The following is a 27,846-nucleotide window of genomic DNA, read 5'->3' as shown; positions in this document are numbered from 1 at the left end:
GTCCTCTGCACACTGAGGGAGGGCGACTGGGCAATGAACTTGCACTGCTCAGGCACGGCGCAGCTCTGGGGTGCTGGGGGATGCGCTGGTGCCTTTCTCTGTGCGATTTGTGAGCATTCGTGCAATCAAGCTGGGTGTGGGGCTCCACATGTGGTTGTGCTGAGTGATCACAGCACCTGGAGGGGTTTGCTGCTGGTCACTGGCAAGGCAATGTGGGAGACAGCCCAGGCTGGGGAGTTAAGGGGGCCCAGTGGTCCCACAGTCCCAGGTTGTCCCCTGGGGATCCGGTCACAGGCTGGGATCCAGCACCAGTCACGGGAGAGCAGCAGAGGGGCAGCACAGGGCTGAGGGGTGCTGAAGAGGGGACTGACCAAGGCCCTGCCCATGGGCCCAAGCGGTGCTGGCTGGGTGCGGGAGGCCTCGTACCGTTCATTTTGCACTCCAGGATGTAGGTGCAAGGGGCCCGGCTGTCTGCAGGCTTCCACAGCACCAGCACCGTGTTCTTGTACTTCTGAGGTATCTCCGGGGTGCCCGGCTTCCCCGGCAGGCCTGGCAGGGGAGACAGCGCGACCTGTAATGGGGCTGGCATGGGTGAGAAACTGGGCCAAGGGGGGGGAGGCAGGGAATGGAGAGGGGACAGGGGTTCAGAAGGGGTGGGACAGAGGGGGGTCAAGGAGGGGGCTGGGCCAGCCCAGCCAGCCCAGGGTCGCCGGCAGCACTGATCCGGTTAGTGGCGCTGGTGGCACCGGAGAGCTTGGGCCCTCTCAAGTAACTAGCACTGGCCAAAGGCCCCCGGGCTCTGCACTGCTGGCATTTGCCTCGTCTGCAGTGCGGGGGCCCCAGACTCTCCATCCCTTGGCTCCTGCCCGAGCGCCCTGGTGCAGTGGCCGCAGGGGGGCCTGGCAGACAGGGCCTGGCTGTCCCCCACACACCCCTGGAGCGCTCCCTGGACAGGAATGGGGCAGCTCCGATCCTGGCCGCCCCACAGGAGCTGCTGCAGCCAGTGCCCTCCCATGCCCAGGGCCCTTACGTGCCACGGCCAGAGTGCACGAGCTGGTGGCGGTGCCCAGGGCGTTGGCAGCGGTGCACTCGTACAGGCCTGCATCCTTCTTGCACGTCCTGGGGATGGAGAGCAGCTGGCGGCCGTCCTTACATGAGACAATGTTCACCGCGGCGTCGGACACCAGCGACCGCTTGTCTGTGGGGAGGGAGGATGAGCAGGGCCGGCCGGCCACCCCCACCGCTCGCCCGTAGCGAGACCCCAGCCCCCGGCTCGGTCCCAGGCCGCTCGGCGTTCAGAGCTGGGCAGCGGCACCCCACCCCATGGCAGGCCTGGTACCCAAGCAACCTCCACCTGGGCATCAGAGCGCCCGGCAGGCGCCGGCCCGAGGGCCCTTCCGTCTGCCTCTGGCACTGGTCCTGCAGGCTTGGGTCTAAGGGAGATTTTGGTCCCTGAACAGAGCGATTGTCTTTCCAGTGGATGACTCCAGGGACCGGCAGCACAGGATCACCGGGCAGAGAGGCTCAGAGAAACGGGCACCAGTCCAGGGCAAGGTCCCCAGGTCTCAGCCAGATGCCGACAGACAGGGCTGGGATCTGCCCGGCTTGCCTGCGGGTTACCAGCGATCGGACAGGGACCAGAACCAGGGGTAGCGTCTGGACTCTGTCGAATGCCTGCCTCAGTCTCACTTCCCCCGTCTGTTCCCGTGGGGCCGGGCTATCAGAGCGGGCGCCCGGCAGGGCATGGACCCTGATGGAAGAGCTGCTCTCCCACAGAAATGTTTATGCCCTCCCTGAAAGAGGAGATCCAGCGACAGCAGCCGGGCTAGGCTTGGATCTCAGAGCTGGGAACTCCCCACATCCGCATGGAGAAACCATCAACAAAAGGCCTAAAGACTCGTCTTGTTCCGTTCTCCTCCCCAAGAGCGACTCCCCGCATCCCTGAGAGCACCCCCGGCAGTGAACCCCAAACCAAAGGGACTAGGTGTGACAACCTGGGAATTCTTTTGTAATATTTTCATGAAGCCTATGCGTGCCTCAGTTTCCCCTATGTGCTGCAGTGACCTCGGGGATAGAAAGGCCTGTCGCTCTCTGGGCCAGCTAACACAGGTGTGACGGGCTCCCAGCTGTCTGGGCCCTTAGGTCCCATAGCAGTGGAGCTCTGAGAAGACAATGGCAAATCCGACTGCCCAGACACGGACCCCAGCAACCAGCGACCCAGAGAGATCTGCACCCCCCACCACTGGGCAGGGGGCTGAGCCGCATCCCCCGCTCGGCTGGGGGAGGGGAGAGTTAAGTGTGGGCTGCAAGCAGCAGTCCGGGCACCTGGCCTGGGACAAGGTCAGAGGGACCGACGGGGCTTTGGGCTCCCTGGGCTGGTCCAGGTGACTAATAACCCGCCTGTCAGCCCGCGCTGGCTGTGTGTCCCTGCAGACGCTGGCGGAGGGGGCGCTGCCCCCCAAGTGGTACAAGTCTCCTTCGGGGTCTGTCTCAGGGGGACTCGTCCTGGAGCTCACGGGGGGGGAGCAGGGGGGGCTGCAGGCCCAGGGGTCCAGCCCCAGGAGGCTGTGAAGCCGCATGGCTTCCCCTGGAGGGAGAGCGAGACCGCTTGGGGGCCTTGCCCCTGACGGGGCCTCCCAGAGCCTGTCCCCATGCTGAGGCTGGGGCCCCGATCCTGTGGGGCCGTGACACTATGCTGCTTGCACTCAGCGTGCGTGGGGAGGTGTTTCAGAGCTAGCTGATCACAGCCCCTGTTGGCGTCTAACTCGGGTGTGTGGCTGGGCTCAGCTCACTCGTGACCTCAACCCGAACGGGCCACGAGGCCTAAAGCGCACCTGAGCTGGGGTACGTGACGGTCCGTGGGGCTGGAGGAACCTGAGCACCGCTGGATTCTTGGGGCCAGGGGCTCCGCTCCCCTGGCGAGAGGGACGGGCCGTGAGGAGTTTTCATGGGGTGCAACGTACCCTGAGACATCGCCGCCGGGGCGGCGTGTGTCCGTGTGGGGAACACGCGGGACACTTTACAATAGTGTTGACATCTATCTCCTAGAACTGGAAGGGACCCTGAAAGGTCATTGTGTCCAGCCCCCTCCCTTCACTAGCAGGACCAAGTACTGATTTTGCCCCAGATCCTTAAGTGGCCCCCTCAAGGATTGAACTCACAACCCTGGGTTTAGCAGGCCACTGCTCAAACCACTGAGCTATCCCTCCCCCCGAATTGTACAATTGCACGGAACGTGAGCAGAGCGGCCGTGAGGGGCCTGCGACAATCTTCCCAATTGCCAAGGCTGAGGAGATGGTTTCTATGTGTGTCACTTTGTACGGCGAGTTAGAGCTACTAGGGTAGATCTGTGTGTGACGGAGCAGGGAGCAGGGCAGATTTGACCTGGGAATGTTGCAGGGGGATTGCAGTGAGGAGGGGGGACTTCCCTTGAAGGAAGCTACCTGAGCTGTAACCTGAGCCAGGAACGGGGGTGGGGAGAATTAACACCTTCTGCCCGGGAGACTGAACAAAGGAGAGGAGCAGCGGGAGGAGTTTTGAGTTTAGTTTCGGTTGGGGCTGGGTGGTGCAACGCAGGGAACCCCAAGCTGGGGTCTAAGCTCCCTGAACCTCCCAGAGGGACCTAATTGAGGGGGTCTGGTCGTACCTACACGCTCTGCTTGAGACTGTGTTCCTGTCCTTAAATAAACCTTCTGCTTTACTGGCTGGCTGAGAGTCGCAGTGAATCTCGGGAAGAGGGGTGCAGGGCCCTAACTCCCCCACACTCCGCAACACTGTGGCCCCCCCAGACTGGCACCAGCACTGCCTGGCCTGCCTGGCAGCCCATCGGCCGTACAATGACCCGTTGAAAGGAGCCGGGGACGTGCCTGAGGAGTCAGTATGGCAGGGCAGGCCGGTGCACAGAGAAGTCCAAGGCTTTTCCAGGCCATGTGCTGGGCAGCTTGTTTGGGGCACAGGAAGTATCAGCCACACGGCACAAGGGCAGCTGCATTGTCTCCATTTTGTCTTCAATCTGCTTCTTAGCCCTGGGGTAACTTCCACAAAACTCTGAGCAAAGGACTGAGTGACCCATCCGTGTTGTGGGTGATTCCAGGGGGACTCTCAAGCCAGCAGCCTCCCCTCACTGCTAGGAAGCTGATGTGTAGACTGAAGTCTCTGTGATTGCTTCACCCGTTAACAACTCTGCTCGTTCGTTCGTTTTTCTTTATAATAAACCTTTCGTTCGAGAGGCTGAAGGCCGGGCTGCCCTGGCGATGTGGTGACCCTTTGGGGTCAGAGGAACATTTGGTCGAGGTGAGCAGAGTTTTCACATGACCTAGGTGCTGCCCGCGAGCCTGGACGGCAGCGGCGGTGTGATTTCCTGGGCAGCGGTGGGATACCCAGTGTGGGGGATCAGATGCACGGGTCGGCGTGTGACTGGCTGGGGAGCTTCACTTCAGCGTTACCCACCCGGTTTGGGAGGAGCTGCTCTCCCTTTTGCAGCCTGCCCTGAGCTTGGCATTTCCAGTGCGGGCTGCCCAGGCACCCTGGGGCACACCCTGGTCTGGAGCAGCCGCCCTGAGGTCGGGGCTCATGCTCTTGCATCCCCGCTGCGAGTGATACCGGGGGCACCCAGCCCTGGGGGTCACAGCCCTCAGCTCCACAGCATGCGCCGCACCCAGTCCTGCAGGCACAGAGTCCCCAGAGCCTGGGCCCCCAGGCACCGGTCCTGCGGGCACAGAGCCGCCCTCCCAAGTCCCAAAGCCCCCCCCAATCCCATGCGCACAGAGCACCCTCAGAGTCCTGGCCCCCAGGCACCGGCCCTGCGGGCACAGATCCATGCCCTGGCCCCCAGGCGGCAGATCCCAGACCTACCCTTCATCCAGAGGATTTTGGGGGACGGGCAGGCAGCTGGCAGGCAGAACAGGGTTGCCGGGTCGCCCTCCAGCAGCACCTGGTCCTTCAGCTTGATGTGGAAAACGGGGGGGAAGTCTGGGGGAGCAGAGGGGACACGGCAGGCGTGAGGGAGGGTGGAATGGGGGTTCCCGATGAGCACGGCCCCCCAGAAGGAGCGCATGGGGCTGTCAGCTGGGCCCCGGCTCAGCGTCTCTCCCACCCCCATTGCTGGCCCAGGAGTGGCTCTGAGGGGCCCTGGAAGGAAAGAGCCCTGCTCCCACTACTGGCCGGGGCCTTGGTGGGGGGAGGGGATAAGTGTGGGACCCCCAGAACGCAGATCGGCTGTTCCTCTGCTAAGTGTCCCCCAAGTCCCCAGCCTGGCCCCCCACCCCTGCCCCTGCCCTCTCATGTGATTGCAGCGGGACACAGACCACCCAGCGCGGGAGACAGAGCGCCGGGGCCGGGCTCCGCTGTGGGGGGCTGCCCCAGGGCCAGGCCGGACACTGGGGGGTCAGACCCTGCCCGGGACAAGGTGGGGAGGCTGCTCAGAGCAGGGCGCCATGAGCCCAGCACCCCGTGCCCGGCGACCGAACACGTGGGGCACTGCCTGGTGCCCAGCGCTGCCTCGGGCAGACTGTCCTTCGGGCCCCGCAGCAGCGCCGGGCCTGGCTCCGGAGCGCGGATGGCGTCGGGTGCAAGGGAGCCAACATGGCGTCTTTGCAACCTTGGTTTCCCGGCTCTGCTGGGCTGCAGAGCCCCCCCGCGCAGTGCTCCTCCCGGCCAGGGGGGGCTGTGGGGCTCTGCCCCCTTCCCCTCCCCACACCTGCTCCCCAGCCACCTGTCCCAGCCAGCTGCCAGCCCCCCCAAATGGCCTCTCCCCAGACCCTCCGCCACCCCATATCCCCCGGGATACCCCTAGATCCCTGAGCCAGCCCCGCAGACCTGCCCAGCCCCGGACACGGGCGCAGCCGGACCTACCCGATGCGTTGCGCACGTACTGCCTGCCCACGATGGTGCCATCCTCTTGCAGCAGGCTGGCCGGGATGTTGGGCTGCGAGGCCACCTTGTCCCTCTTGGCGCGGGACAGGCCCCAGCGGTCCCACCGGGAGCGTCTCTGGCCCTCGCTGGGAGCTGCGGAGAGAGGGGCCGAGGCCATGCTGATGCCCGCGGTGCCACCGGGTGGGGGCCATGTGTTGGGACAAGCCCTGCCAGGTGCCCTCAGGTAGCAGTGTGCACGACAACTGCCCGTGCTCCCGGCCGGCCCAGAGAGGGGCTCTGGCTGCAGGCTGGAGGGCTGAGAGTGGGGGCTGCTCACACAGGGACCCCCCAGCCTGCTCCCCAGGGGCCCAGCTCTGCCATGCAGGGGTGGGACGGTGCACAGCGGCCGGGGGGGGCAGGAAGGGCAGTTTCTGGTTTGCCCCAGGGCCAGCACAGGCCCCCGCCCTGGCGATGGGGTAGTGATGGCTGCCAGCAGGCACACCCCCAGGGGCCCAGTGGGCTTCGGGCCCCCTGCACAGCCCCTGTCCCCGCTCACCTTGGGCACCCGCCTCCGAGCGGGCGCTGCTCTCTGACTGGAAGGACTCGGCGGAGGGCGCCAGGGCTGACTGTGCCGCCAGTTGGTTCTGCGGAATCCCCATCTTGCGCAGGTTCTCCCCCTCCGAATTCGATCTCCGCAGCAGGGCGAGCAGCGGGCTCCGCTTCCCGGGCCCCTCTGCCTCCGCCCTGTCGTCCGAGGGGCTGCGCAGCCGCTGGGAGAGGCGCTCCATGGTGGAGCTGATCTTCCGCCTCATGGCCACCACGGGCGACTCCGACCCGCCCTCACTCCTGCCTGGCTCCGATTCCAGGCTGGCCGAGTCCCGCTTGTCCTTGGAGCTGCCCAGACCCAGGCTCCAGGAGAGACGGCGGCCCCGGCTCGGGGGCTCGCGGCCCGACTCCTCCTCCTTGTGCTGCTTCCTCTCCGTGGGGGGCGTGCGCCAGAGGCGCTGGGACATCCTGCGGATGAAGCTGGCCTCCTCTGGCTCACGCAGGTCCTGCACTGACTGGGCCCGCTGGGCCGGGCCCTTGGCGAGCTCCAGCGGTGCCCCGGCCGGGCTGGGCCGGTACATCCCCTCCTCCCGCACCAGCGGGCTGGCCGGGTGCCGGTCCGCCGAGTGGGGCCTGGTGAGCAGCTTCAGGCCGCGGCTGAGCGAAGACTCCCGGCCCCGCTTGAACTTGGCCTCGAAGACTTCCTCCGAGTCGATGTCCTGGATGGCCAGGGCGCTGCTGGAACGCAGCGGTGCCGCCTCCTCCGCGGGCACCTCCACCTTGGCACCGCCCGCAGCGGGGGCTGGGGGTGGTGCAGGGCGCGGCTCTGGGCGGGCAGTGGGGGGCTCAGCCCGGGCAGGCTCCCCGGGCGCGGCGGGGAGCTGGATGGACTGTATCACCTGTGCATAGGAGGAGGGCTTGGGGGCTCTGGAGTCCGGGGCAGGGGGCTCTGGCAGGGCTGCTCTGGGCTTGGGAGCTGCCTGCAGGGGGACCTGGGCAGCTCTGGCAGCTGTAGGCCGCGGCAGAGGCTTTTCTTGAGGCCTCTCGGCTGGAGGCTTCTTGCCCACAGCTGCCAAGCTGGCTCTGGGCCTGGCAGTGTCCCCCGGCCCTGGGCCCTGCTCGGGCGAGGCCTCGGGCAGCTCAGGGCCGGGTGGCTTGGGGGAGCTTTCCCGCGGGGTCTGGGGCCGGGACTCCGTCAGGGCGGAGAGCGAGGGGGACTCCTTGAGCCGCTGGGCTTCCAGGTGCGTCACGGGGATCTCCAGCGGGGCGCCCGAGCGGCGGTGCACCGTCACCGGCTCCAGGTCCCCCTGGCTGAAGGAGCTGCTCTTCTGCAGCAGGCGCGGCTCTGGGGGCGGGTGCTGGGGGGCTGCCTCGCTGGAGGCTGCCCGCACCAGCCTGGCCCCCGGGGGCGGCTGCTTTTTGGGCCGGGGGGGCCGCAGCACCTTCTTCTCCAGGGTCTCCAGGAGCGGCCCCCGCAGGCCGCTGACCCTGGGCTCCACGGGACCGTCCCGCAGCAGGCGCTGGCGCACGAGCTCCAGGCGCTGGGTGCGCTCCTCCTCGGCCTGCCTGCGGGGCGCACCCCCCGGGCTGGGGCTCCGGCGCGGCAGCTCCATGGACGCCGCCTTCTTCAGCGCCTTGGGGGGCTCCTCGCCCGCCCCGGCCTCCGCCGGCAAGCCCAGCAGGAGGGCGCTGTCCGCAGAGCTGCCCCGCCGCAGCTCGCCCCTCCGGCCGGCCGGGCGCCGCCCCTCCGGGGACTCCAGGCTGGAGCCCTTCTTCAGGGCCTTCTGGGGGCACTTGGGCCGCGGCTGAGTCTCGGCGGAGTCCTCGTCCGAGGAGCCGGGCCCCTCCGCCACCGTGGGCCTCTTCCGCGGGCCAGCGCCCTTCTGCCTCTTCCCCGGGCCTGCCACCTCCGCCTGCCAGTCCATGGGGGCCGCCTCCTCCAGCGCCCCCTCGGCCTGGCCCAGGGCTTCGTCGTCCGTGGGGATCTCGTTGAGGGAGACGCGGGAGCCGGAGAACTCCACCTGGGGCATGGGGAGGAGGGGCAGCTCGTCCAGCTCCTCCGAGTCCGAGGAGGAGGAGAGGGCGGGCGAGTCCTTGAGGTGCCGGGGCAGGGCGATGGAGAGGTGGCTGGACGTGTCCTCCAGCAGCTCCGGGATGGCTCTCAGCACCAGACTGCCTTTGTAGCTGATCTGAGAGCGCTGTGGGCAGACAGACGGGTCAGAAGCTGCGCTGGGGCCTGCAGGGCCGGGGGGCAGGGTGGGTGGTTGGGTTGGGGGGAGTCGTGGGGGGGAAGGGGAGAATCGGACAGGGGTTGGGGGGGAACCGTGGGGGGGGAGGGGAGAATCGGACAGGGGTCGGGGGGAACCGCGGGGGGAAGGGGAGAATCAGACAGGGGTCGGGGGGAACCGCGGGGGGAAGGGGGAGCCCCCTGTGGGGAACCATGGAGGGGAAGGGAAGAATTGGGCAGGGGATTGGGGGGGAGGGGGCTGTGCAGGGGGACCGGAGGCCCCTGAGCTGCCAGAGGGGGTGGCAGGGGCTTTGCCTCAAGCACACCCCCCCCCACAGTCCCTGGGATGGGAGCACAGGGGGCGGACGGAGAGACGTGTCCCGGCCCTGCCCTAGACTCTGGGGACCGTGGGCAGCACCGGGACGAACTGCTCCCCACTGATCTTGCTGGGCCTGGCGCGGGAGCCCCACGCCCCTCTCTGCTCCCCACTGATCTCGCTGGGCCTGGCGCGGGAGCCCCACGCCCCTCTCTGCTCCCCACTGATCTCGCTGGGCCTGGCGCGGGAGCCCCACGCCCCTCTCTGCTCCCCACTGATCTCGCTGGGCCTGGCGCGGGAGCCCCACGCCCCTCTCTGCTCCCCACGCAGGGGCCCAGCCAGGCTCCGTGCACCCGCCACAGGAGCACAGGCCTCTGCACGGGGCGTCATCCCCACTGGCTCCATCTCCGCCCCATGGCAGCATCGCCTGCCCCCAGCCCCCCCGGGCCCCAGCCGCCCCCGCCTCTACCTGCCACTTCCTGCGGCAGATGAAGAGCTTCAGGTGGTCGGTGCTGATGGATTTCCCCTTGGCCAAGGTCTGCGGAGAGCGGAGAGGAGCGTCTGGGGGCTGCCTGATGCCTCTGCCCCCCTCCCTGCCCACCAACGCCCCCCCGCCCCCCCACACACAACGGGCCAGCCCCCTCCCTGCCTGCCAACACCCCCCCCTCGCCGGGCTGCCTCCCTCCATGCCCTCCGACCCCCGGCCCACTGGGCCACCCCGCTCCCCCTGATGGGCCCATCCCGCCAACAACCCCCTGCCAGGCTGTCCCCGTCCCTGCCCGGCGATGCCCCCCCCGCACTGTTCCGCCCCCCCTCCCTGCCCGCCGATGCCCCCCCCACTGGTCGGCCCCCCTCCCTGCCCGCCGATGCCCCCACACTGGTCCGCCACCCCTCCCTGCCTGCCGCCAACTCCCAGATGCGAGATCCCTGCCTGGGCTGGACACAGCCGACCACTCACCTTAAACCAGGGGTGCTCCAGCGTCTGTTCCGCGTTGGGTCTCCTACAAACAGGGCAGGGCCTTGGTCAGACCCGGGGCGAGTCCCCCACTCGGCTCACGCCGACGCGGCTGCCCGTGGGAGCAGGGCCAGGCCTGGCAATGGGGTTGGCATCAGGCCCCAGGCAGCAGCACCATGGCACTGCCTGGCACGCTGCAGGTCAGGGTGGGACATCTCCCTCTGGCCGGGGAGGCCAGCCTGGGGCGGTTCTGGTCCCTGAGCATGGGGGGACTTGGCCTATGGTGCTCCCTGCCCAGCTCCACCACCTTGCACGTGGGACCCTGGCGTGGTGGGGTGCTCCCTCCCTGGACACTGTGGGCTCCTAGTCCCTGGCCATCACTCCCAGCCCGGCGGTGGCAGGAGGGAGACCTGACCAGCCCGGGGGATGGGTGGGACAAGTCCTGGGGGGGTGTGGCAGGCCCCAGCGGGCACCCACGGGGCCCCCCACTGGGGCACCAAGGCCTGGGAAGGGACGTGGGCTGAGCACCAGGCTCCGTCACTGCTCCGAGCTGCAGCCCAGGGATCTCGAGCCCCAGATACCACGAGGGGGGTGGGACTGGGGCTGGGATGGTGTAACGAAGTGGGAATGTTCAGAATGTTTTGTCTGAACACTGTGTGTGCCTCAGTTTCCCATATGTGATACTCAAGTATCTAGATGGGGTAGGATGACCATACGTCCTGTTTTGGCCGGGATGGTCCCGGTTTTAAGCTCTGTCCCGGCTGACCTGACTTTTTTGACAAAAGTGAGCATCTGTCCCATTTGCCCTTGCCAACGCCAATGGGAGAAATGCCCCCTTTTGTCAAACAAGGGGGTGCGAGGTAACGTGCAGAGGTTGGGGGGTAATGCCGGCCCCACACAGGGTGGGGGGCAGGGCTCAGATGAGCAGCTTGGACCATGCGGGGGGGCAGACGGGGGTGACTGGGGCTGGGCTGCTGGAAGTGAGTCAGTCGCCTGGTTTGGAACCTGGGGGGGTGGGGGGGGACACGACACTCTGGGCCCTGGATCCCCCCAAGCTGGACTTTGCTGCCGGTCCCTGATTTCTGTGCTCACAAGCTCTGTCCTACGCTGGGCTCCCGACTAAGAACCCGTCTGTGTCCCACACTGGCTGGGAGTCACGGCTGGCTGCGGAGTGGCGGGTGTGACGAACTAGGACTGTTCTTACTGTGGTCTGTGAATGCTGACAGGGGAGTGTGGCTAGGATAGTCTGCATTGGGGGATGGTCGACGGCCCGGAGGAGAATACCTGGGCATGTAACATGAGAACCCAGGAAGGGGTTGGAGGCCAGGTGACACCTTTGCCCAGGAAACTGAACAAAGGCTGTGGGAGGGGTCGCTGAAGGGGAAGTTTTCAGGAGCTGGCTGGTGATATGGCTGGGAGGCAGACAGGGCTCTGACCTCCCAAGAGGGCTGGGGCGCCCTGGGACCCCAAGATGGACCTAACTGAGGGGGTCCTGTTGTCTGTGCCTGCAAGACCTGTCTTGGACTGTGTTCCTGTCATCCAAATAAACCTTCTGCTTTACTGGCTGGCTGAGAGTCATGGGGAATCGCAGGAAGCCGGGGTCCAGGGCCTTGTGTCCGCCCACACTCTGTGACAGGGGGCAGGGCCCTTTGGGGGGTGGGAGGCTCCCCAGGGGTCGGGGGACTCGCTGCGGGGAGCTCCCGGGGTGAGCAGGGGACTGAACGCTCCGAGGTCAGACCCAGGAGGGTCTGAAGCCGGGCAGGGTCCTTGCCCTGGTGAGGGGCCCTAAGGGGAGACGCTGCCCCCGAGTCCTGGCTGGCGTCACTCAGCGCGGTGCCCGAGCCCCCAGCCCACGACTCCGGGACAAATCACCCAGAGGGTGGGGGCAAAATTGGGCTGGGGACTGCAGCGGCCTTGGCGTGAGGGGATGTGGCTTGGGGGCATGTCCCAGGGCAGGGGGTGCGGAGGGGGACGGCCCAGGAATGGGGCGCCCGCGGCCCGGGCGGTGGGGGGGCCGGCCCAGGAGGGGGGGCCGCGGCCCGGGCGGTGGGGGGGCCGGCCCAGGGAGGGGGGGCCCGCGGCCCGGGGTACTCACAGCTGGTCGTTCACCAGCACTTTGATGAGGAAGCCCTTGGCCTCTCGCGTCAGCCCCAGGAACATGCTCTCCTCGAAGGCCACGTTGTAGTTGCGGATGTTCAGCAGCGTGGTCTTGTCGTTCTCGCCCACAAATGGGGAGATCCCCGTCAGGCTGCCGGCAAGGAGAGCCCGGTGACGCCAGCCAGCCGGGGCGCCCTGCGGTGGGGTAGGGGGAGTTGGGCCCCAAGGCGCCCCGCAGGGGGAGGGAGAGTCAGGCCCCGAGGGGGGAATGGGAGTCAGGCCCCAGGGCGCCCCACGGGGGAGGAGAGGGTGGAGTTGGGCCCCATGTGTGTGTGGGGGAGTCGGGCCCCGAGGGTGGAAGGGGAGTCGGGCCTTGATGGGGGAGGGGGAGTTGGGCCCTGCGGGGGAGGGGGGAGTCAGGCCCGAAGGCGCCCCACGGGAGGAGGGGGAGTCAGGCCCCGGGTCGCCCCGGGAGGAGAGGGGGAGTTGGGCCCCGCGGGGGGAGGGGGACTCAGGCCCCACGTGGGGGGGGGAGTCGGGCCCCAAGGCACCCCGCGGGGAGAGGGGGACTCAGGCCCCACGTGGGGAGGGGAGTCGGGCCCCGGGACGCCCCGCCGGGGGCAGGGCAGGCAGCGGCACACACGGGAAGGCAGGACGCCACCACCAGGCTGGCTGCCTGCACCAGGTCTGGCCCTTTGCCCAGAGCCAGCTTGTGCCCAGGGGAGGGGCTGGGGGCTGGCTGAGCCCTGGGGAGTAGGAGGGGGGGAATGGAGGGAGGCTGGGGGCTGGCTGGGGTGAGCTGGCCATGCCATGGGGGAATGGGGGCAGGGGGCCGGCTGACCCTGCAGCCCAGCAGGAGTGCCCTGCACCGCAGGGATGGCTGATATGTGGGGGCCCCAGAGAGGGGGCTCCCCATAGGCACCTGGTCCAGCCAGGGGCTGCCTCCGTCGCCGTGGCCTGTTTCCATGGGAGCGGTGTGGGGTGATTGGCCTGGGCGCTGCAGGGGCAGCCGGGGGGCAGGGGCCCTTACCATAGGTAGGCGATGACTCCCACGGGCCTGCCGAGAGAAGGTGATGGTTACAGGCCAGCGGGCGCCAGCCCAGGAGCCCGAGGCCCCCAGCCCCCCGGCCCATGACGGGGGGTGCACCTGGCCCAAGTGCAGCAGGGGCGGGGTCCTGGACTCACTCCAGGGCCTGCCCCCTGCCATGCTCCAGCCCCCCAGGGTTCCTGAAGAGAAGCCCCTCTGTGTTTCCTGGGGGTGCAGGGTCCCCGACCTCACCCCAGCCCCTCCTGTGGGCATCCTGCACCCACCCGCCTCCCGACCAGGGTCCCATCAGCACAGCCAGGGTTCCCGGGGGGGTTCAGCCCCCGCCCCAATTGGCTGCTGGCCGTTACCAGACGTCGGTGACGATGGACACGGGGCTCTGGCTGACGATCTCCGGGCCCACGAACTCCGGGGTGCCGTACTTGCAGTACTGGGCCCCCTCCGGCGCCAGCCGCTGCGCGTTGCCGAAGTCGCAGAGCCGCACCTGGTCGCTGCTGCCCATCAGCAGGTTCTCCGGCTGCAGGAGAGCCGGGGACAAGGGTCAGAGGGAGACGGCCCAGGCGAAGGCCCAGGGCAGGGCGAGGCCCAGCTGGGGGGTGGTACCATGGGGGGCACGGGGTCCTGGGACTGCACGGCAGCCAAGCCATGACCTGCCAGAGCTGGGTGGGGGCAGGGGATGGAGCCCCCAGCCCAGATGCCCTGGGAGAGCCCAAGCTGTGACGAACTGGGACTGTTCTTGCTGGGGTGTGTGAATGCTGACAGGGGAGTGTGACTAGGATGGTCTGCATCGGGGGATGGGAGTCTGCCGAGGGAACATACCTGAGCTTGTAACATGAGAACCCAGGAAGGGGTTGGAGGCCAGGTGACTCCGGGGCCCGGGAAACTGGACAAAGGCTGTGGGAGGGGTCGCTGAAGAGAGGGTGGGAAGCAGGCTGGAGAGATGGCTGGGAGGCAGAGATGGCTCTGACCCCCCAAAGGGGGGTGGGCTGGCATGCCCTGGGACCCCAAGCTGGACCTAACTGAGGGGGGCCCTGTGGTCTGTGCCTGCAAGACCTGTCTTGGACTGTATTCCTGTCATCCAAATAAACCTTCTGCTTTACTGGCTGGCTGAGAGTCATGGTGAATCGCAGGAAGCCGGGGGTGCAGGGCCCTGAGTCCCCCAATACTCCGTGACACAAGCAAAGAGAACCAGTGGCCCAGCATGGCACTGCAGGGGAGCCTGGAGCCAGCCCCACTTGGGCACCGCACTTGCTTGTGGGGGGAGCCGTGGGGGGGTTCTGCACTGCGCTAGCTGGGGGGGGGCGGAGCTCTGCACTGCACTTGCTGGGGGGGAGCGGGGCGGAGCTCTGCACTGCACTCGCTGGGGAGTGGGGGCGGAGCTCTGCACTGCACTCGCTGGGGGGGGATTCGGGGGGGGGGCTCTGCACCGCACTCGCTGGGGGGGGGGGAACTCGCTCTGCACCGCACTCGCTGGGGGGGAGCCGGGAGGGGGGGGCTCTGCACCGCACTCGCTGGGGGGGGAGCTGGGGGAGCCGGGGGGGGGGGCTCTGCACCGCACTCGCTGGGGGGGGACTCGCTCTGCACCGCACTCGCTGGGGGGGAGCTGGGGGAGCCGGGGGGGGGCTCTGCACCGCACTCGCTGGGAGGGGGGAGCCGGGGGGGGGGGGGCTCTGCACCGCACTCGCTGGGAGGGGGGAGCCGGGGGGGGGGGCTCTGCACCGCACTCGCTGGGGGGGGGGAGGCTCTGCACCGCACTCGCTGGGGGGGGAGCTGGGGGAGCCGGGGGGGGGCTCTGCACCGCACTCGCTGGGGGGGGACTCGCTCTGCACCGCACTCGCTGGGGGGGAGCTGGGGGAGCCGGGGGGGGGCTCTGCACCGCACTCGCTGGGGGGGGGGAGCCGGGGGGGGGCTCTGCACCGCACTCGCTGGGGGGGGGGGCTCTGCACCGCACTCGCTGGGGGGGGGGAGCCGGGGGGGGGGGCTCTGCACCGCACTCGCTGGGGGGGGGACTCGCTCTGCACCGCACTCGCTGGGGGGGGAGCTGGGGGAGCCGGGGGGGGCTCTGCACCGCACTCGCTGGGGGGGGGAGCCGGGGGGGGGGCTCTGCACCGCACTCGCTGGGGGGGAGCTGGGGGAGCCGGGAGGGGGCTCTGCACCGCACTCGCTGGGAGGGGGGAGCCGGGGGGGGGGGCTCTGCACCGCACTCGCTGGGGGGTGGGGGGGAACTCGCTCTGCCCCGCACTCACCTTGACGTCCAGGTGCAGGATGCTGCAATGACGCAGGTAGCTAAGCCCCTCCAGCAGCTGCCGCATGTACGAGCGAACCTGCGGGAGACAAGGCCGGTGAGCCAGCCCCGCCGGGGGGCAGTGTGCAGAGCAGCCCCCACGGGCAGGGGACAGGACCCAGGTTACTGCCCCGGTGACGCCGTAGGGAGCCGGTCGGACTGACCTGGGGATGTCGTCTGGGTTTACTGGACTGTCTGCATGGGGGCTGGGAGAGCAGGGGGTGACTTTAGGTGAGGGACGTACCTGAGCCAGGAGGGGGTGGGGCCAGGTGACACCTTGGCCCAGGAAACTGGACACAGGGAGAGGAGGAGCCGGGAGAAGGGGAGTGAGACGGCGGGGGGGGAAGGGGGGGTTCAGTTCTGGGCTGGCTGGGAAGAGGCAGGGAACCCCAAGCCAGGGGTCTAAGCTCCCTGCCCCCCAGAAGGGTGACCAGACGGCAAGTGTGAAAAATCAGGACAGGGCGTGGGGGTTAATAGGAGCCTATATAAGAAAAAGACCCAAAAATCAGGACTGTCCCTATAAAATCGGGACATCTGGTCACCCTGCCCCCCAGAAGGACTCGGCTGAGGGGTCCTGGTTGTACCTACAAGCCCTGCTTGGGACCGTGTTCCTGTCGTCTAATAAACCTTCTGTGTTACTGCCTGGCTGAGAGTCCCTGGGATTCGCAGGAAGTGGGGGTGTGGGGCCCTGACTCCCCCACACGCCGAGACACCCGGGCTCGAGCCTGGGCCCCAGGGCTGGGTCCGAGGTCCCTGTCCCTGCAGTTCCTGAGGTGACCAGCAGGTGGAACCAGCCGGAGGGTGATGGGCTCCCGGCCCCGCACTCACCTCCCACTCGCACACCGAGGGCTTCCTCGCCATCCTGTCCAGCAGCTCCTCCCCCGTGCAGCTGGGGGCCCGTCAAGGAGAACAACCACAGCCGCCCGCCTGCGCCCGGCCCTGCGAGCTCCCCTCCCACGGCCGCGCCCTGCCGGGACCCGCCCCCGCGAGCCCCCCCATGGCTGCTCCCTGCTGGGACCCCGGGGCTGTGATCTCCCTGCCCCCACACGGCCGCGTCCCGTCACTGCCATCTCAGACTGCACCACGTGGGTCTGCAGTGCTGTGAGCTTCCACAGAGCAGTGCCCTGCAGGTGCCGGCGGGGACCCAGGCAGGCCATGGGGCTGTTCCCATCCCACGCCCCGGCGGATACAGCTCCATGACGATGATCACGGCGTTTTTCTTCTCGAAGGAGTCGTGGAAGTAGACGAGGCGCTCGTGGTCCAGCTGGGACAGGATCTGCAGCTCCCGGCGTGCCGACTGCTTGGCCTTGGCCCGGCAGGGGATGAACTTGGCAGCATAGTCCAGCCCGCTGCTCTTCTCCCTCACCCTCCGCACGTAGGAGAAGGCCCCCCTGCAACACACGGGGAGCTGCAGCCGGCAGAAGGATGGGCCAGGCTTGGCGGGGGGCTGGCAGGAGCCTAGGACGTGGTGTGGGCACCAAAGGAGGGGCTGGCAGGAGGGCAGGGGCAGGAGGCTGGGACACCCTGGGGGAACCTGTCTAGGGAGGGATTGGGGAGAATCTAGGACCCAGGGGCAGCACGTGGTGGGGGCAAGGGGGGGGGGCTGAGCACTGGCCGGGAGGCTCAGGTTTTCGCTCTTAGCAGCGGCTAAAGAAGCTAAGAACGGCTACCCTGGGTCAGCCCCATGGTCCGTCCGGCCCTGCGGCCTGCCTCTGACAGCGGCCGGGGCCAGGCGCTTCGGGGGGACTGAACAGAACAGGGCGATTATCGTGTGATCCAGCCTGTCGCCCATGCCTGGGTTCTGGCACTGAGAGCAGGGGGCTGTACCCCTGCCCATGGATAGACTTAGCCTTCGTGAACTTAGCGAATACTTTTTTGATCCCTGTTATAGTCTTGGCCCTCACAACATCCTCTGGCAAGGAGTTCCACAGGCTGACTGGGCGTTGGGTGAAGAAACACTTCCCTATTCACTCTCCACACCCGCCATGATTTTAGAGCCCTCTGTCAATCCCCCCTTCGTCGTCTCCTTCCCAAGCTGAACAGTCCCAGGCTTTCTCATCTCTCCTCCCATGGAAGCTGCTCCGGTCTCGTCATCGTTTTGTTGCCCTTCTCTGCACCGTTTCCAATGCTAATGTCTCTTTTGGAGACGGGGTGACCAGCTCTGCCCGCAGTAGTTTAGGGGCGGGCGGACTGTGGATTTAATAGCAGCGTTATGGTATTTTCTGTCTTCTCTCTCCCTTCCCTAACGCTGCTGCCCACGGAGCGGATGTTCTCGGAGAACGGAGATCTCCCATGGTACCAGCGAGCCCAGCCCCGTGGCTCTGACTGGCTGGCCCCACATTTCCCATGTCTGCCTTTGCAGTGTCAACGCTCCGTGGGTCACCAGACAGCTAGGGCTGCAGGGCAGGGGGGAGCTCCCCAGCTGCAGGGACCCCCTCCCGCCCCCCGTGACTCCAATCTCCCACGCCAGCCTGGGAGGTGCTGAGTCGAGTCGGGCAGCCTCTGACTCCTCCCTCCCCCAAAATGGGCCTGAGGAACCCCGGGCCGGGATTCCGTGACGCAGGGAGGGGAGCCCACCCGCTGTGGATGGGACGAGCTGCTGACCCCCCTGGGCTTGCCAAGAGCCATCCCCATGGGGGCTGTTTGGGCCCCTTAGCCCCGGCACCGAGCACCTGCCCCAGCCCGGCCCGGCGGGAGACCCAGCCCTAGTGCCTGGGAGCAGGGACTCAGGGCCAAGCCCGGGTGCCAGGCCAACGCTTGGGGACGGCCCCTTGCCAGAGGCACCCGCCTCCCTCCCGCCTCACCTCCCGATCTCCTCGTGCACCTCGTAGTCGTCCGTCAGCCGCCGGGCCGCATGCCCCTCCTCCGCCACCACGGCTGCTGCCTCCGGCTGGGCTGGAAGGCAAGGAGAGCCACGGCATGAGAAGGGAGGGGAACGGCCATGGACCGAGGGGGTGTGACGAACTGGGACTGTTCTTACTGTGGTCTGTGAATGCTGACAGGGGAGTGTGGCTAGGACAGTCTGCATTGGGGGGATGGGAGTCTGCCCGAAGGCGAATACCTGAGCGTGTAACATGAGAGCCCAGGAAGGGGTTGGAGGCCAGGTGACTCCTTGGCCCGGGAAACTGAACAAAGGCTGTGGGAGGGGTCGCTGAAGGCAGAGGGCTGGAAGCGGGCTGGAGAGATGGCTGGGAGGCAGAGATGGCTCTGACCCCCCAAAGGGGGGTGGGCTGGGATGCCCTGGGACCCCAAGCTGGACCTAACTGAGGGGGGCCCTGTTGTCTGTGCCTGCAAGACCTGGCTTGGACTGTATTCCTGTCATCCAAATAAACCTTCTGCTTTACTGGCTGGCTGAGAGTCATGGTGAATCGCAGGAAGCCGGGGGTGCAGGGCCCTGAGTCCCCCAATACTCCGTGACAGGGGGGCAGGGTGCCGGTCGGGGTGACAAAGCAGGGGGTTTTCTTGTTTTTCCAATGGTTTGCATGCAGAGGGGGTGGGACTCAGTTTCCCCGGGTGTTACTGGTTTAACGAGGGGAGGGGAGAGGGAGTTTGTTGGTACACAGGACCGGAGAGGGAACTTGGGACCCCAGCCGATGGCCTGGAGAACGGATACCCCAGCGACTGTTGACCTGACGACCCGGAGACCCAGTTCAGAGTCACAGCCGGTTCTGGCCAGTGGGGGGACAATGGGCTGCGGGGAGAGGACCCCGGTGACCTGACCAGCCAGTTCCAGCCCGAGGGGCCAGAGGACAGAAGAGGGGAGAGGAGGCCCAGGAGACCCGGTTTATGACCCTGTTTCCCTGGAGAGAAGACAATGGACAGAGGCGGGGCCTGGGGCCGGTGATCTCAGATGCCCAGCTGGGAGCAGGGGGGCTCTGGGCTGGAGAGGGGGAGCAGGCAGAGCCCACCTGGATGCAGAGAGACTGGGATGTGCTGGGCTGAGGGAGACCAGGCCTGAGGCCCTGAGAGTTTCTGGTGCTGGGTTCAAATGCCCAATAAACCTCCTGTTTCATGCTGACTGAGAGTCGCTCCGGGCTAGAGATCAGGGTTGCATCAGCCCCTTCGGGGGGTGGAGTCCCGGGGGCCCAGAGCGAGGGGACTCCCTGAGGGGGCCCACGGCAGAGACCGAAGTGCTATGGCTCAGGAAGGTGCGGCTCCAGGAGGTGGGGGGACCTGACCCCGAGAGAGAGTGGACCCCCGAGAAGGGCTGTCGCATTGAAAGGGGCACCCCCCACGGACCGCACGGGGCCACGAGCGGGCACGATCTGTGAGTCTGTGACAATGTGGTAGCAGAGGATGGTTGGCGGATGCACCCTGTAGACGGTTGGCTACAGGCGTTTTGCAGTGAGTAGCTGCCAGCGATAAAACGAGGGAATTGAAGGAACCAGCCTGGAAATGGCCTAGAACCAGCTCCGAAAGAGGGACCTGGCCCGTCTGTGCAGGGAGAGAGGGCTGCGCATTGGGAGGCTGTGATAAATAAAGGGACGGTGTGGGGGGGGATAGCTCCCTTTGATGGACACTCAGCCAGCCAGTTAGCTGTAAAATCCCTCTTAGTAGCTGTTCTCTACTTGCTTTACCTGTAAAGGGTTAAAAAGTCTGACTGCTATGCATAGGTAAAGGGAAGTGAGTGGGCACCTGGCCGAAAGAGCCAATGGGAGGGCTAGAACTTTTTACAATTGAGAAAAAAACTTCCCTTTGTCTCTGTGTTGTGGTTCTCCGGGAAAGAGGGGAACAGGGAGCGGTTATGCTGTGAGAAGCGTTAAGCCAGGTGTGATCGTAGATCATCAGATCAGACCTAGAACTACGATTTGGAACCCCCAGATGTGTAAGTAGATCAGGAATGTTTAGAGAGATGTGATTAGGTTTATTTCTTATGGCTAGTGGACTCCTCTGTGCTAACCCCAGGTGCTTTTGTTTGCTTGTAACCTTTAAGCTGAACCCCCAAGAAAGCTAGTTTGGGGGCTTAATTTTTGGAATTGCTCTTTTAAAATCTAGCAAAAGCCTAAGTTCCAGATGTATTTTCCTTCTTTTTGTTTTTAATAAACTTTACTGTTTTTTAAGAACGGGATTGGATTTTTGTGTCCTAAGAGGTTTGTGCAAATGCTGTTTAATTAGCTGGTGGCAACAGCTGATTTCCTTTGTTTTCTTTCTCAGCTCTTCCCCGGGGTCCTGGGGGGTGGAAGGGCTTGAGGGGACCCACAGGGAGGAATTCCCAAGTGCGCCTTCCTGGGCTCTCAAGGGGGTTCTGCACTTGGGTGGTGGCAGCATCTACCCATCCAAGGTCAGAGAGAAGCTGTAACCTTGGGAGTTTAATACCAGCCTGGAGTGGCCAGGATTCATTTTTAAAACCCTTGCGGGCCCCACTTCTGCCCTCGAAGTGCCAGAGCGGGAATCAGCCGTGACAGAGGCTCACCCAGGAGCAGCTGATTGCCCAGCTGGCAGAGAGTGACCAGTCCGAGGAGTTTTCTGTGCTGGGTTCAACTCTCAATAAACCTCCTGTGTTACGCTGGCTGAGAGTCGCTCCGGGCTAGAGAACAGGGCGGGCATCAAGGTGGAGGCCCGGGGGGTCCAGAGCGAGGGGACTCCCTGAGGGGGCCCACGGCAGAGACAGACATGCAAAGGCTGAGAGAGGTGCGGCTCCAGGAGGTGGAGGGGCCTGACCCCGAGAGAGAGTGGACCCCCGAGAAGGGCTGTTGCACTGAAGGGGGCACCCCCCACACACACGGACCGCACAGAGCTGAGAAAGAGCACGAGTCCTGGTGAGCCCATGAGTGTGGGACCAGCCATGGCAGCGAGTGGCGTGGGGTGCCGGCGGGGGTGGGAATGGCCGGGGGGAGGGTGCCGGGGCAGAAGAGGACTGGGGGTGGGGGGGTGGAAGGGCCATGGCAAAGCCCTCGTCGCTACCCTCTCCCCCACTGGAGACAACCAACTGGTCCACAGTGGCACCTAGATGCCAAGGTGATGGGCATCTGGACAGAGGGATGCAGCCCCCGGCTCAGGCTAGCTGGCATTGCAAAGAGCCCCTCCCCAAGGCCTCCGGGCTGCTCCCCCTCCCCAGGCCTGGCACCGTGCCCCAGAAGTCGAGGGGCTGGGGCACCTGGCGGGGCACCTGGCAGGGCCCTACCTGCGCGCACCAGCAGCTCAGCCTTGCAGGAAACCTCCCCGGCCATGTTCCGGGCGGTGCAGGTGTAGACGCCGCTGTCGTGGGCCGTGGCGCCCAGCAGCACCAGGGAGCACTCACTGTCGTCGTAGACAAAGGTCAGGCGTCTGCTCTCGGCCAGCAGCGCCTCGTCCTGGGGGGAGTGTGGGCGTCAGGCACCCCCAGCACAGCCACCGACTCCTGGGGCCCGCATAACCATTGGCCCAATGCCAGGGGCACCGCCACCACCTGGCGTGGCAGCCAGGGGTCCTGGCCCCCCACAGCTGGGATCCAGCCCCCTCCCAGAGCACCCAGGACCCACCTTCCTCCTGGAGAACCCTGGGTGACCAGGACCCGTTCCCTTGGGAGGGGCAGGGCTCGCACAGCAGGGGGCTGTGGGTCAGGAGTAAGGGGCACCAGCAGGGGTGGGGGTGGGGGCCGGGGTGGGGTGGGGTAGCAGGGGGCTGCAAATCGGGATTGAGGGGCTGGGGAGCCCTGGGCTGGACTGGCAGGGGGCTGCGGGTTGGGATCAGGGGTCCCATCCATTGACTGGTGTCCCTGGCTCCCTCACGCCCCAGGGAGGCCCAGGGCTCACCTTGTACCACATGATGTCGGGCAGCGGCTTGCCCTCCACCACCACGGCGAAGCGCGGCGTCTCACCCTCCCCGACCTCCAGGTCCTCCATGATGGACTCGAAGCGCGGCGCCTCTGGGGACCGAGAGACGTTCCACTCCTGAGCGCAGGCAGGAGCAGGTGGCTGCCTCCTCGCCCTGGCCTGCAGGGGCCCAGGCTCCGCCCCCAGGCTAGGAGGGGTGTGGCCTGCAAGTGCCCAGGCTCCGCCCCCCAGCTGCTGTGTGTGACTGGCTCAGCCCAGGCTCCGCCCCCGGCTGGGGTGTGTCGCTGGCTCATGCCCAGGCTCCGCCCCCGGCTGGGACGCAGGATAAGGACCGCTCACGTACCTGCCAGCTGCAGGCTGATGGAGCAGCTGTCCGCGCCGTGCCTGTTGCTCACCTCGCAGGTGAGCTCCCCAGCGTCCCCGCGGTGCACCTGGCAGAGCCGCAGGCAGTGCTGGTCGTCGTCGGCCATGCTCAGCTCACACGTGCCAGCCCGCTCCTCGAGCACCGACCCGCCCCTGCCGGGGGAAGGACACCCCGTCACCCAGCGCCCCGCCCCCACAGCGCCCCCTGCTGGGAGAGGTAGGGCTGGAGTCGCTGGGAGCCCCACTCCCAGCCAGGGGCCCACCGGGGCCCCCCCACCCCCCACAGCGCCCCCTGTTGGGAGAGGCCAAGCTGGAATCACCAGGAGCCCCCCCCAGCCAGGGCCCCTCCCCACCCCCACAGCGCCCCCTGCAGGGAGAGGTAGGGCTGGAACAGCTGGGGGCTCCCCTCACAGCCAATGCTTCCACCCCACCCCCACAGCGCCCCCTGCTGGGAGAGGCCAAGCTGGAGTCGCCGGGACCCCACCCCCCAGCTGTATATACAATTCAGCAATGGTTCGGGGGTGCAGGGCGGGGGATTGGAGATGCTCCAAGAGGCACCCCCCGGAGCGCAGGGCCACAGGGAGCCCCCCGGGAGCCCCGCACGGTGCTGGCTGACAGAGGCCCCAGTCACGCCATGGACAGCCTGGCTCACGCGCCCGGGTGCTGCCAGAGCTGGGGCTGGCGAAGCTGCATCCCACCTCTTCCAGGTGACCGTGGCCTCCACGTGGTTCAGGGTCACGGTGACGGAGGCTGGCTGGTCCTCCACTGCGTACACCACGTCTGGCTTGTCCAGGATGACAGGGGCCTCCTCCAGGTATGGACCTGCCAACACATCCCCTAGTCACTACGGCAACCGCAGCCCGGCCCGTGGGGCCTGGCCTGAGCCCCCTTCTCCGCCCCTCTGCCAAGGCCCAGAAAGAAACCGCCCCAGCAGGGCCTGCTCCCCACCACCCCCCCAGCTATGGGGTTCCTGATCACTGGGAACGTGCCCCCCGACCTGGTTCCCCGGCAGCCCTGCCTGCTGGAGAAGGGACTGGCCATTGTGCCACGTGCCCCCCCTGCACCTCAAAGCAGCACCCCGGAACCGCCATATTCACCATGGTCGTGTAATGGTGATCGGTTTTACGCAGCCGGCCATATAAGATATCATAGGAAAGGTCATGAGCTCCTGTAACCCATTGTTCTCTCCGAATACGTATGCCTGGGGCTGCCAACTTTCTATTTGCAGAAAACCGAACACCCTTGCCCCGCTCCCTGCCCCTTTTCCGAGGCCACCCACCCTGCTCACTCCATCCCCCTCCCTCCGTCGCTCGCTCTCCCCCACCCTCACTCACTCTGGGCCAGGGGGTTGGGGTGCAGGGGGCGGTGAGGGCTCCGGCTGCAGGTATGGACTCTGGGGTGGGGCCAGAAATGAGGGGTTCAGGGTGTGGGAGGGGGATCCGGGATGGGGGAGGGGGTTGGAGGGTGGGGTTGTGAGGGCTCTGGCTGTGGGCTTTGGGGTGAGGCCAGAGATTAGAGTTTGGGGTGCAGAAGAGGGCTTTGGGCTGAGGCAGGGGTTGGGACGGGGGTGAGGACTCTGGCTGTGGGTGATGGGGCCAGGGTTTGGGGTGCAGGATGAGGCTTCGGGCTGAGGCAGGGGGTTGGGAAGGGGGTGAGGACTCTGGCAGGAGAAGGCTTCGGGCTGAGGCTGGGGCATGGGAGGGGGTACAGACTCTGGGGGGTGGCGTGGTGAGGGCTCTGGTTGCAGGCTTTGGGGTGGGGCTGGAGATGAGAGGTTTGGGATGCAGAATGGGGCTGGGGTTTGGGGTGCAGGATGGGGCTCCGGGCTGGGGCAGGGGGTTGGGAGGGGGTTCGGGGTGGCTCTCTGTGCTGCCTGCATGTGCAGGCACCGCCCCCTCAGCTCCCATTGGCTGCGGTTCCTGGCCAATGGGAGCCGCTGAGCTGGCGCTAGCATTGGGGGCAGCACACACAGCCCCAGTAGCCATCCCTCCGCCTAGGAGCCAGAGGGAGTTGCACGGAGCCAGGTTGGGAGTCTGCCTGCACCACCGATCGGGCTTTTAACGGCCCACTCGGTCCCGCTGACCGGAGCTGCCAGGACCCGGCGTTCCAGTCGAAAACGGGACACCTGGCACCCCTGTGTCTAGCGTTCGGGTGTAGGAAGTTCTGGGATTTTGCTGCATGGTTGTTACTGAAATATGTGGTAAGTTTGAGAGTCTCAGCAGGGGAGTTGGAATCAGGGATTTACAATTCAATGGGGGCTGCCCAAGCACCACACTGGGGGACTGCTCAACCCTGTGACTCAGCAAAGCCCATCAGGACATGTCTGGGCTCCTGGGCTCCAGGCACTGAGGGGATAAAATAAGGGACAGTGGCAATCCAGGAAGTTTTTGGAAAGTGTTGGGGACAACTTCCTGGTGCAAGTGCTGGAGGAACCAACCAGGGGCCGTGCTCCTCTTGACCTGCTGCTCACAAACAGGGAAGAATTGGCAGGGGAAGTAGAAGTGGGTGGCAACCAGGACAGCAGTGACCATGAGATGGTCGAGTTCAGGATCCTGACACAAGGAAGAAAGGAGAGCAGCAGAATATGGACCCTGGACTTCAGAAAAGCAGACTTGGACTCCCTCGGGGAACTGATGGGCAGGATCCCCTGGGAGAATAATATGAGGGGGAAAGGAGTCCAGGAGAACTGGCTGTATTTTAAAGAATCCTTATTGAAGGCGCAGGAACAAACCATCCCGGTGTGCAGAAAGAATAGCAAATATGGCAGGCGACCACCTTGGCTTAACAGTGAAATCTTCGGTGAGCTTAAACACAAAAAGGAAGCTTACAAGAAGTGGAAACTTGGACAGATGACTGGGGGGAGTATAAAAATATTGCTGGAGCATGCAGGGGTGTAATCAGGAAGGCCAAGGCACAACTGGAGTTGCAGCTAGTAAGGGATGTGAAGGGTAACAAGAAGGGTTTCTACAGGTATGTTAGCAACAAGAAGGTGGTCAGGGAAAGTGTGGGCCCCTTACTGAATGAGGGAAGCAACCTAGTGACCGAGGATGTGGAAAAAGCTAATGTACTCAATGATTTTTTTGCCTCTGTCTTCACAGACAAGGTCAGCTCCCAGACTGCTGCACTGGGCAGTACAGTATGGGGAGGAGGTGACCAGCCCTCTGTGGAGAAAGAAGTGGTTCGGGACTATTTAGTAAAGCTGGACGAGCACAAGTCCATGGGGCCGGATGTGCTGCATCCAAGGGTGCTAAAGGAGTTGGCGGATGTGATTGCAGAGCCATTGGCCATCATCTTTGAAAACTCCTGGTGATCGGGGGAGGTCCCGGATGACTGGAAAAAGGCTAATGCAGTGCCCATCTTTAAAAAAGGGAAGAAGGAGAATCCAGGGAACTACAGGCCAGTCAGCCTCACCTCAGTCCCTGAAAAAATCACGGAGCAGGTCCTCAAGGAATCCATTTTGAAGCACTTGGAGGAGAGGAAAGTGATCAGGAACAGGCAACATGGATTCACCAAGGGCAAGTCATGCCTGACCAACCTGATTGCCTTCTATGAGGAGATAACTGGCTCTGTGGATATGGGGAAAGCAGTGGACGTGTTATTCCTTGACTTTAGAAAGCTTTTGATACGGTCTCCCACAGTATTCTTGCCAGCAAGTTAAAGAAGTATGGGCTGGATGAATGGACTATAAGGTGGATAGAAAGCTGGCTAGATCGTCGGGCTCAACAGGTAGTGATCAATGGGTCGATGTCTAGTTGGCAGCCGGTTTCAAGTGGAGTGCCCTGGGGTCGGTCCTGGGGCCGGTTTTATTCAACATCTTCATTAATGATCTGGAGGATGGCGTGGACTGCACTCTCAGCAAGTTTGCAGATGACACTAAACTGGGAGGAGAGGTAGATACGCTGGAGGGTAGGGATCGGATACAGAGGGACCTAGACAAATTAGAGGACTGGGCCAAAAGAAATCTGATGAGGTTCAACAAGGACAAGTGCAGAGTCCTGCACTTAGGACGGAAGAATCCCATGCACTGCTACAGACTAGGGACCGAGTGGCTAGGCAGCAGTTCTGCAGAAAAGGACCTAGGGGTCACAGTGGACGAGAAGCTGGATACGAGTCAACAGTGTGCTCTTGTTGCCAAGAAGGCTAATGGCATTTCGGGCTGTATAAGTAGGGGCATTGCCAGCAGATCGAGGGACGTGATCATTCCCCTCTATTCGACATTGGTGAGGCCTCATCTGGAGTACTGTGTCCAGTTTTGGGCCCACACTAGAAGAAGGATGTGGAAAAATTGGAAAGAGTCCAGCGGAGGGCAACAAAAATGATTAGGGGGCTGGAGCACATGAGTTATGAGGAGAGGCTGAGGGAACTGGGATTGTTTAGTCTGCAGAAGAGAAGGGTGATTGGGGATTTGATAGCTGCTTTCAACTACCTGAAAGGGGGGTTCCAAAGAGGATGGATCTAGACTGTTCTCAGTGGTGGCAGATGACAGAACAAGGAGCAATGGTCTCAAGTCACAGTGGGGGAGGTCTAGGTTGGATATTAGGAAACACTATGTCACTAGGAGGGTGGTGAAGCACTGGAATGGGTTCCCTAGGGAGGTGGTGGAATCTCCTTCCTTAGAGATTTTTAAGGCCTGGCTTGACAAAACCCTGGCTGGGATGATTTAGTTGGGAATTGGTCCTGCTTTGAGCAGGGGGTTGGACTAGATACCTCCTGAGGTCCCTTCCAACCCTGATATTCTATGATTTTGCCTTTCTCCTCCCCCATCTATGCTAGAAACAACAAGAATGCTGGAAAGACAAAGACTTCAACTGAGGAGACTGGTCCCAGGCTGGAGAGAGAAGTCTGAGTATTAAGAACTGTAACATCCAGTGGGGTGAGAAAACTGCTTGATCCAAATACTGCCTGGTATAATAAGGGTTAAGATTTTGACTGGGTGCTTATCTTTTATTTTCTTTGGTAACTATCGCTGACTTTTTGTGCCTATCACGTCTAACCGACCTTCCTGTAGTGAATAAATCTGCTTTATGCTTTACCTAAACCAGTGCTTGGGAAATCTCAGCTCTGGTTACCAAGGCTGGTGCGTGTCCTCTGCACACTGAGGGAGGGCGACTGGGCAATGAACTTACACTGGTCGGGTGTCTGCCCGGGGCAGGATGGTGCAGCTCCGGGGTGCAAGGCTGGGGAGCTGGGGGGATGGGCTGGTGCCGTTCTCTATGTGACCGGCTCTGGGAGCATTCATGCAATCCAGCGGGGTGTGGGGTCCACATGCTGGTGGCTGAGTGATCACAGCACCTGGAAGGGTTTGCTGCTGGTCACTAGCAAAGCCTTGTGGGAGACAGCCCAGGATGGAGAGTTAAGGGGGCCCAGCAGCTCCCAGGTGGTGGCCCAGAGTTCCCCCCGCCCCT

General features: G+C 64.8%; 1 protein-coding gene across 3 annotated transcripts in view; it reads right to left on the bottom strand.

Annotated features, from left to right (window-relative positions):
• The window catches only part of SPEG (striated muscle enriched protein kinase), a 130,521-nt gene that overhangs the window by 11,146 nt on the left and 91,529 nt on the right, over nucleotides 1-27,846 (bottom strand). For all 3 annotated transcript variants that reach the window (XM_054043334.1, XM_054043335.1, XM_054043336.1), the window contains exons 17-34: nucleotides 23,140-23,263; nucleotides 22,422-22,594; nucleotides 22,058-22,170; nucleotides 21,448-21,616; nucleotides 18,128-18,218; nucleotides 16,514-16,714; nucleotides 16,152-16,212; nucleotides 15,286-15,363; nucleotides 13,390-13,556; nucleotides 13,025-13,051; nucleotides 11,993-12,145; nucleotides 9,901-9,943; nucleotides 9,412-9,480; nucleotides 6,410-8,597; nucleotides 5,854-6,006; nucleotides 4,855-4,971; nucleotides 1,031-1,198; nucleotides 427-549 (exon numbers count right to left, since the gene is read on the bottom strand). In XM_054043334.1, the coding sequence (XP_053899309.1) occupies nucleotides 427-549; nucleotides 1,031-1,198; nucleotides 4,855-4,971; nucleotides 5,854-6,006; nucleotides 6,410-8,597; nucleotides 9,412-9,480; nucleotides 9,901-9,943; nucleotides 11,993-12,145; nucleotides 13,025-13,051; nucleotides 13,390-13,556; nucleotides 15,286-15,363; nucleotides 16,152-16,212; nucleotides 16,514-16,714; nucleotides 18,128-18,218; nucleotides 21,448-21,616; nucleotides 22,058-22,170; nucleotides 22,422-22,594; nucleotides 23,140-23,263 (4,218 nt within the window). The remainder of the gene's footprint in view (nucleotides 1-426; nucleotides 550-1,030; nucleotides 1,199-4,854; nucleotides 4,972-5,853; nucleotides 6,007-6,409; nucleotides 8,598-9,411; nucleotides 9,481-9,900; nucleotides 9,944-11,992; nucleotides 12,146-13,024; nucleotides 13,052-13,389; nucleotides 13,557-15,285; nucleotides 15,364-16,151; nucleotides 16,213-16,513; nucleotides 16,715-18,127; nucleotides 18,219-21,447; nucleotides 21,617-22,057; nucleotides 22,171-22,421; nucleotides 22,595-23,139; nucleotides 23,264-27,846) is intronic.

The sequence above is a fragment of the Malaclemys terrapin genome, chromosome 11, assembly GCF_027887155.1.
Source record: "Malaclemys terrapin pileata isolate rMalTer1 chromosome 11, rMalTer1.hap1, whole genome shotgun sequence".
Lineage (NCBI taxonomy): Eukaryota > Metazoa > Chordata > Testudines > Emydidae > Malaclemys > Malaclemys terrapin.
Note: the sequence above shows the minus strand (reverse complement) of the source record. Positions and strands in the feature narration are given on the sequence as shown.